The sequence below is a fragment of the Ipomoea triloba genome, chromosome 14 (assembly GCF_003576645.1).
Source record: "Ipomoea triloba cultivar NCNSP0323 chromosome 14, ASM357664v1".
NCBI classification, from domain to species: domain Eukaryota; kingdom Viridiplantae; phylum Streptophyta; class Magnoliopsida; order Solanales; family Convolvulaceae; genus Ipomoea; species Ipomoea triloba.
In genome coordinates this window covers 14,431,775-14,441,596 of record NC_044929.1, presented here as the reverse complement: position 1 = coordinate 14,441,596, position 9,822 = coordinate 14,431,775, and the positions used below count along the sequence as shown (strand labels likewise).

At 36.7% G+C, this 9,822-nt stretch overlaps 1 protein-coding gene across 1 annotated transcript; it reads left to right on the top strand.

The window, feature by feature from the left end:
• Positions 1 to 214: 214 nt before the first annotated feature.
• On the top strand, positions 215 to 3,050 carry LOC116003490 (zinc finger protein 385D-like). The gene is made up of 2 exons (XM_031243380.1): positions 215 to 795; positions 1,877 to 3,050. Exons 1-2 carry the CDS (start codon positions 355 to 357, stop codon positions 2,924 to 2,926), a joined length of 1,491 nt encoding a protein of 496 aa, XP_031099240.1. The 5' UTR covers positions 215 to 354; the 3' UTR covers positions 2,927 to 3,050.
• The last annotated feature ends 6,772 nt before the right edge of the window (positions 3,051 to 9,822 follow it).

Below are 9,822 nucleotides of genomic sequence, written 5' to 3'. Positions count from 1 at the left end.
TGAGTTAATTGCTCTTTTTTTTTCTTTTTTTTTTTTTTTAGTTTTAGTGGCTTAATTGTTTTGTTTTTTTCCGAGTTCAGTAACTTATTTGAGTTCGATGCCCTAATTACTTATTTCCAAATAGTATGTGGCTTATTTGTTGTTTATCCCTAAACTTAATGCACTTACACATGGGGGAAATATTAGGTCTAAAATGAATAAGACAAGATTGGAAAGAAATGAAGAACCAAACGCCATAGCCCATAGGTGCGATACATGATTGTAAGACTTTCCAAAACCCAGTGAAGAAGAAGATGAGTGATCTCCAAGTCCAATCAACTGCGTAGAGCTAAGAAGAAGAAGAAATCCCCAAAAATGGATCTCTCGTCTCAACATCAACAAGGACATGATTACCAATCTTGGCAATCGCAATCGCAATCATATGATCCATCAGCCTACAATCCTCCTCCTCCTCCTCCTCCTCCTCATCATCATCATCAATCCTATTACTACGACTCCTATTATTACCAACAATACCCAAACGGCTATGCTTACACTCCCAATCATCACCCACGGCCGATTCATCCGCCGGGTGCACCTCCCGGCGACTTGGCTCAGGAGAATGTGTATCACCCGCTGCCACAACAGGGAAGTGGGGATATCTCTGCGCCGACCTATCTCACGTCGGGGTTGCAGCAGGGGCATCGATGGTATCCACAGCTCGATGCCTATGGGCCCGTCGTTGGTGGTCCGGGTTTGCCTTCGGTACCCGCTCCGCGACCTTATGGGTTGCCTCCTCCTCATCCTCATCCTCCGGTAGGTTTTCGTTAACAATTTACCCTAAAGTTTTTATCTTTTAGTGAATTTTGATACCCTGATGATGTTTATCCATTCGCTCATTTATCAATCAAAATCAATCTTTTGTTCTTTTGGATGATGAGGAACCCACACCCACTACTCAAGGGTAAATCCCGCCTTAATCTTAGTATTGTGACCCTCGCGGTTAAGCATTGGGTAAATCCTGCCTTAGTCTTAGTCTTAGTATTGTAACCTTGCGGGCAAAAGACCAGCCTAGGTTAAGCATTGGATAAATCCCGCCTTAGTCTTAGTATTGTGACCCTCGCGGGCAAAAGACCAACCTAGGTTAAGCATTTGATAAATCCCGCCTTAGTCTTAGTATTGTGACCCTCGCGGGCAAAAGACCAACCTAGGTTAAGCATTGGATAAATCCCGCCTTAGTCTTAGTATTGTGACCCTAGCCTGCAAAATACCAGCCTAGGTTAAGCATTTGAGAAATCCCGCCTTAGTCTTAGTATTGTGACCCTCAGCCTGCAAAATACCAGCCTAGGTTGTCTATTACTGACCGACTCAAACAAAAAAGGTGAATGGGCTGTTCTTGCTGGAGTCAACACCTTGACCAACTTGGAGGGGTTGCTCCCATAATCAATCTTTTGTTGTTTTGCCATAAAATATATGCATTATTTCAAATTTTAGTTAGTGGCATGATCATCTAGTTATACCTATCTATTAGTATTTGAAAGTTGATGCTCTGACATGCTGGATAGGTAACAGGTTAGGTTATGATTGGATTTGGGTCCAACTAGATTGTTTTTCTGTTGAGTTATTGGGTTGATACAGATGATGGAGACTAGAACATATTATACAGAAAGTGTTTTGGAATCTCTGGGAGCATTTCCATTGTACTAGGATGCTTGTGTTTGGGACTTTGGGTAAAGTGGGGATAACTGATCAAAGAAGATCATAATTGTTGTACTCTGTATTTCATTTTCTTCAAACTAGAATGCGTGTACAACCTTTCACTCCTCCATTTTGTTCTTCCATCGTTTTGCATTTATTGTTTTTTTGTCTTGGGAACTATCTCGTCTCCAACCTGCAGGCTGCTCAGTCTTCTCACAAGTTTGGCAGTAAAAGGGGAGGCAAGCCATTGAGAGGTGGTGGTCGGGGGAAACCTTTACGTGGAAAGGGGCGTAATCAGGGCAGAGGTGGTTCTAGGCTGTTATCATCCTCCAACATCGATGCTTCAGTTGGCAAGAACACACATTACAGCAGACAAGAGGCAGGACCTTCCACTAATAACCATGGAAAGGAACCCAACTCTAACGGGCTGTTGCAGGTAACTGCGTCTATACAGAAAAATCCAGCTTCTAATCAGCAATCCAAAGTTGCTAGGTGTGAATTATGCAAGGTTGATTGCACTAGTCTGGAAGTCCTTGAACAACACAAGCTTGGGAAGCGGCATCAGAAGAACATGAAAAAGTTGGAGCCATTGAAAAACTTCAACACACATTTGAGTGAATCCCTGGATGGCAAGAAAGTTGCTGATGGTTCAAATTCAGTGCCAACTTTGCAGACTGAAATTCAGGTTGAAGAGAGCAAGCCAGGCCTTTCAGAAAATTTACCGTCTGAAACTGTTCAGCATGAAGCAGCTGCAATGGGATGCAAAGAGCAAAAAGATGAAGTGGAAAACCCTAGTGCACCCGTAGAGGCCAAAATTGAGTCAGAAGCAAAGACGCACAGGGTGAATCAATTCAGTAATCAAAGGCGTGGATCCAAGCGTAAGATGCGAGGTGGTCATGGTGGGAAGCGGATGAGAATGTCTGACACACCGAGACCAGAAAGGGAACCTCCCAAACCTAAAGTTGTAATTCCTCTAGTATGTGATTTGTGTAATGTCAAGTGCGATACACAGGAAGTTCTAGACCGCCATCTTTCTGGTAAAAAGCACATGTCTAAGCGGAAGCACTTTGAAGTTCACCAAGCTATGTATGGACCTCTAGGGCTTCAAGTTCTGTACCCCCCTAATCCAGTCACACAAACTCTACTACATTCACAGGGTCATCAACAAGCCCTATATGTACCCCAAGCTCCAGATCCTTCAGCAGCAGCAGTGTCTTTGCCCTCTCAAACTCAAAATGCTGTATCCTAAGATTTCATGTATTTTTTTTTTCTTTTTCACCAAAACACAAATTTTCAATTGAAAATGCTACTCTGAAATTTTGATCACCAAACTTTTATTCTAATGTTCACAGGCAGGGTTCTGCAGTTCTGTTGAGGTGGAGACAAAGTAAACTTTGACCATAATTGGATGTGAAATGGAACAAGATTCTAAGGTTCCAATTTTGCTCTTCTTTATAAAATACAAATGGCCATGGGCCAATAAAATTATTGTACAAAGTAAGTACAAATTATGGGAAAATTGTAATTTATGCCCCTCCATAATATATCAATTATCAATGTCACCCTTGAATTATTAGTGGTGTAAATGTTGCTTCTCAATTTTTAAAATGATACATATATTGCCTCTCTCAAGTGTAAATGTTGTCCCTCAGTTTTTAAAATAATACATATATTGCCCTTCTCATATGGTACGGGAGAGGCAATATGTGTACCGTTTTGAAAATTGAGGGGCAATATTTACACCACTAATAATTCAAGAGTGGCATTGATAATTGACATATCATAGAAGGGTATAGATTATAATTTTCCCTAAAATTATTGTACAAAGTAAGTTGGCCATTAAACCTTATCCTTTGTATCCAGAGTCTTATACGGAGTATTTGATCTATAATAATTATAGAATATATACATAGAAGATAAAGTCCCAGCTATCCAAACAACAAAAGTTTAAGAGCATAGATGAGATTAATCCTAATTTCTAAAGATAGAATGAGTTGAAGATAACAAGCTAGCAGAATCTCCTGTATCACCATGTTTGGTTGGATGAAAAAGTTTTTCAAGAAAAATGTTTTTTAAATGTGGAGAAAATGTCTGTCTGGTTATGGAAAATTTTTTCCATAGGAAAATATTTTGGTTAATTTTGAGAAAAAAGTTTTCCTTGAGGGGGTGGTATTTTGTTTTCCATGTAAGTTGGAAAGAAAGTATCACACCGTTAGATAATTTTACCCTTATTACTTTTACTATCATTATCATTATGCATAAGCATCTTAGTCTTTATATTCATTATTCATGGTAATTTATTTTTTTAATGAAATTTCAATTCTATTTCCTCTCAAATATTTTCTGCGACCAAACGTGCCTTGGGGGTACAATAATACTATTGAAGTAAGTACGCTTAATATTAACAAGGGGATAAGATTCTAAAAAGAAAATTAAATATTCTTTATGGAGAGATAAATCTTCACTCTTGTAAAGTTACTTTTTCCTTGTAGTATTTCTTTTATGCTTTTAGAAGCGTTTACCTTTATGGGGGTCCCATTCTTCTGGGAGCTTGACTTTTTTGTGTAAATGATAAAAGAGGGAGACAATTTTGTGCGGAATTGAGAGTTTTGATAATAAAAAAAAAAGTGTAAAGTACAAGTCTCATTACCGTTTTGTCAGATCTACCTTCTTTAGGTAAAGTTGAAAAGAAAGCAATACAAATGTCTTCTTTTCAACTTTAATTTTTTTAAGTTGAGAAGAAGGCACACAACAACGTAATTTCCTACTTCGATTTTTTTTATTTTTATTAAATATTAATTAATAACATAAAAAAAGGTTCCTTTTAAAATAATCATTAGTAGTGCGGTGACATGCATAATAGTAATAACATATTTTTAAAGATTTTTTATTAAGTATTTATTTATTTATTTCGTTATTTCTAGTGCGATGAATTTTATAATTGTAAATGTGTAATTAGTACAACTGTATTGTAAATTTGTTACGACATTCATATTACCAAAGGAGTAATGGATTACATAGAGCTAAGGACATATCGTCATCGACAACGGCGACTACCAAAGTCTATTTCATTAGGAAATTGATTTCTATGTTGTTGAGATCTGAAAGTGAAGAGCAAGATGCCCTAAGTACTGTGAGATCGGTAGGAAAAAACTTTGTTTCTATAATACAACAAAAAATACAGAGGAAAGCAAGGAAATAAAAACTGGATATGATAGAACAAACTCCTTCTGGGTAGTCCTTTTTTGTATTGTATTTGTATGCACTTTATACCCGCCTAAGTCAATGTACCTTCTGTGTATGTATAGAATATGTATATGGAAATGTATGAGAGAAGGAAATATTGGCTTAGAGAAGCCTTTGAATGTTATATTGAGTTTTGAATGCTGAATAACCCCCCTTTTGCTTGTCGGGTTAGGCCCTTTTATATAGGTGCAAGCCTTGACCCTTCAGGAATAAAATATTTTTCAAAGAACACTTGACATTGACCCAATACCGAGCAGATGCACAGAACACATAGGGCGGTATACCCGTGGTATATTCCCCATCAAAGAGCCCCCCTAGTCCATGCCTTGACGTCGACTAAGTGAGGAAAGGGGCAGGCTGTAAAATTCGATCACATAGCCTACGCACTCCATCGGCCCAAGTTACACTAGTTGCCTCGTTAAAAACCTTAGACTAAGAAAAACTCAGGGGAAAAAAACTTAGCTAAGAGCAAAAGAGTACAACCATGAGTGCAATCTTTTGAATTATAAGGGGTTGTCTAAATTGTTTAGGCAGCTACATCAGCTCCTCCGTGTTAGATCTGTTGGTTGTTTCAGAGAGAAAAGATGCATTTTATTAACTTTTGAAACACTGCTTAAATACAGATGAAACTGAAAAATAAAAGATAGCCACTAACCCACTATCAAGCCACTAAGGCACTAACTCCTAAAAGGCTTGGTAAATGAAAACAAACTAAATATGGGAATAATCTTTAAAAAAAAAAAAAAAAACTAAAGCTACTGATGCAACATTCAAATATGATCATTATTAATTCTCAATGCCTAGTGATTAGATTTTTAACATGATCGAGAGATCAAAATAACTGTGATCTTGAAATTAGATCAAATCTTATCAATCAAGAGATTAAATTTTAATTACAATTGAGAGATTGAATTTTACCGATCTAGAGATCGGATATTTAACATAGTTTGAGAAATCTAATTTTACCGATCTAGAGATCATATTTTTAGTTACAATTGGGAGATCAAATTAAATGTGATATAGAGATCTAATTTTACCAATCAAGGGATTGGATTTATTCACGATCTAGGGACCTTTATTGATCTTATCGAGTATCAGTGGAAACGCTTCTCCCAAGGCCCTTTACTCAGCCCGATCGGTCTAGAGACCTTAATTGATCTTATCGATCATAAGTGGGCAAACTTCTCCCAAGGCCCTTTACTCGAGTTGATCGGTCTAGAGACCTTTATTTGATCTTATCAATCATAAGTGGGCACGCTTCTCCCAAGGCCCTTTACTTGGGTTGATCGCTCTAGAGACCTTTATTTTTTCCGATCTTCTGATCATAACTGAGGGCACTTCTCCTCGCTGGTTTAGAGAACCTTGTTTTTTTTCGATCTTTTGATCGTAATCGAGGACGCTTCTCCTCACCGGTGTTAACCGGTCAAAATTACCTACTTTTTAGGACTTATGTCGAGATCTTATCCCGAGCTTATAGTTTCGGTGGTGATAAGACTGACCTGACCGGACTTGTATGTATATATATTCACTATTACTATTCCAATTGCATGATTGTGATTAGTACAATTTATAAAACAACACTAGACTAAAAAGTTCTTAAACTCGAAACTTTGAACCACTTGGTCACAACTTCAAACAAGGGGCTCGAGCATTGATGGAGCTTTGCACGGTTTTTAATCTTGGCAAAATGCCAACTTCTCGGTTGGTCTCCCAACCACCTCATCCCTTTTTATCCAAGCACTAAATTGTTGACACCCGCAGGCCTAGCTGAATCATTTGTTGTAATTACCACCCGAGCATCTCCAACCACCCAATATATAATCACAATTGTCATAGAGAATGCAAATTTAGAACCTCTTTTTCATCGATTGTGTAAGCAGTCGGGCAACCCAAAGAAGATGAAGCATGATCTGACAAGAAAAAAGGGCACTCCCTTTTCTCTTATTCTCTACAACATTCAATATGAAAGGCTTCTTGGAGCCAATTTCTTAGATCTTCTCTCTATGATTTTACAGTTGCTATTTCACTCTTTTTAGATTCAAGATAGCAAGCACAATTTGTTCTTTCACCTACTATGATTACAACTCTTACAAATATTGAAAAGATTACACATCAATTCTAAAACAATTTAAAATTCTATCTTAATTAGTATACCAGCCCTGCTAATTAATTCGTCATTAATTAAAAGGAAAAATAATCGTAAATCATGACCATTATTTTTTGGGATGGATGTTCTTAATTTGATCTCACGATCTCATATAGGAGGGTGATCTCACAGGAACCCAAGCCTTATACATATAAATACATACATACATACATACATACATATAGGGGCGCGCTCTAATGAGAATGGGTGCCTAGGAGAGAAATAAGAACAATCAACAGCCGTCCACGTTTCCAGATCAACGAATCAGATGTAATTTAAAAAAAAAAGCCAACGCGGTGGTATTTTTGTAAATAACTCAAACTTTGGTGCAAGTAATTGTGTTATAAGTGCAAGTAGTTGGTGCACATTTAATTTGCAAGTAAAAAGTGCAAGAAAAATCACTTACGAGTGCACCTATTTTCACTTACAAGTGCAAGTAATTTACCTTGTTAACATTCGTGCACCTAGGTGCAACTAAATACACCATTAGGTGCAACTAGCTATAACGTTAGGTGCACTTAGTATTGATGCTTAGTGTACATTTTACTTGTTCCTGTAATACATTTTACATGCACTTGTGCACCTATTTTCACTTACGAGTGCAAGTAATTTACCTTGTTAACATTCATGCACTTAAGTGCACCTAGTTATAACCTTAGGTGCAACTACATCTGGACACGTGGCGCGCTGCGATTCGTTCTCAGTTCTCTCATGGGCGCATCGTTATCATTTGAACGCAATCATATATATATATATATATATATATATATATATATATATATATATATATATATATATATATATCTGTCCTTAATCAGGTGAGAACCATGTCCTAGGTGAGAACGTAAGGACAAATTCAAACCATTGATCTAGTAGATCTAACGGTTGAAATAAACAAAATTTTGTAATATTTATGAAAATGACCCCGCTCATTTTAAATGTTTATAATATTTATGAAAATGACCCCGCTCATTTTTTACTTGATTTCTCATCCGTCAGATCTTGCAGATCAATGGTTTGGATTTGTTCTCACGTTCTCACTTGGAGGCATAGTTCTCATATGATTAGGATTATATATATATATATATATATATATATATATATATATATATATATCTGTGTGTGTGTGTGTGTGTGTGTGTGTGTGTGTGTGGGGTGCCCATCCACCGCTTAACTACACCGTGTTAGGCGCTTGCCTAGGGCCTAACACGGCTGAGTTAACTTGTCCATTTCAATCGAGTTAATCCGATCGGCTCGGACTTGCAATTTTTTTTCATTATATATGTGTGTGTGTGTGTGAAGAGGTTCAGGTGAGAAAGAAGCCGCAGGTGAAACGTGCGGTTTCATCTCAACCATTCATCAACTCATCTTTAAAAAATTCGCCGCATGCCATCCACAACAATGTGCACTGGAATTAGAGGTGAAAATAGGCTAGGCCGAGCCGGGCTTTAGAAAATTAGGCATGGACCTGCTATGAAAATCTAAAGCCTGGGCCTGGGCCTGAGCCTGTATGTAGGCTTTTTTTTAGGCTCAAGCTTGAGCCTACAGTTGGCCTGGCCTGGCCTGAATCCTTTTTAAAAGCCTATTTAACATATAGGCCTTTAAAAAGGCTTCAAAATAGATTCTAAATAGGCTTTGAGCCTATTTAAATAGGCCTTGAACCTATTTAAGGCCTAAATTTTAAAGCCTTTTAAAGTATACCTGTAAAAAATTTACAAAAAATACATAAGTTTATATTTCATAATGAATGACAAAATCATAAGTTCATATTTCATAATACAATATCTAACACCACAAGTTTAATAAGTAAAAGTTCGTAATACAAAATTCAACAATGCATTGTTTACTAATTACTAGTATTACTACAAATCTATAAATCTTGCAATCAATTACTAGTAGGCACATATTACATTAGTATTACTACTTTACTCATTGCTAGTAAACTGTAAACACTAAACGACTAGCAAAATTATTGCTAGTAATTAGTAATACTAATTATTAACAATTTAGCATAATAGCAATAGTAACTAGTAATATCTAACTAGGGCTGTTAATGAACGAACATAAACGAACGGAGGCTGTTCGTGTTCGTTTGTTAAGGATTTTGGAGTGTTCGTGTTCGTGTTCGTTTGTTAAGGTTTTTGAAAATCCTGTTCATGTTCGTTTGTTAAGCGTTCGTTAGTGTTCGTTAACGTTCGCGAACACGTTCACAAACATGTTCATTTACATTCGTGAACACTTAATAATAACCAAACACCTGCACATGTTCATGAACACAATTTGATCGCGAATAATAAATAATCTGCATTCGCATCTTCACAAACAATTTTATCTATATATAAACATGTTTGCAAACATTATTAAACGAACACTAAACGAGCTTGTTCGCGAACACTACTAAATGAACACAAACAAGCTTGTTCACGAACATTACTAAACGAACACAAACGAGCTTGTTCGTGAACACTTAGCAAACGAGTTTACCACTGTTCAGACTCTGTTCGTTTATTAACCAAGCTCTAAATTTTGTTTGTTAATGTTCGTTTACCTTAATAAACGAACATAAACGAACGCTTACCGAGCTCGAACACGAGTAGTTTGTCGAAAGCTCTGTTCGCTAACAACCCTATATCTAACCCTGTTTACTAATTAGTAAGTCGTATTTGAGATTTGGGAATTAGGGTTGTAAGTTATATATATATATATATATATATATATATATATATATATATATATATATATATATATATATA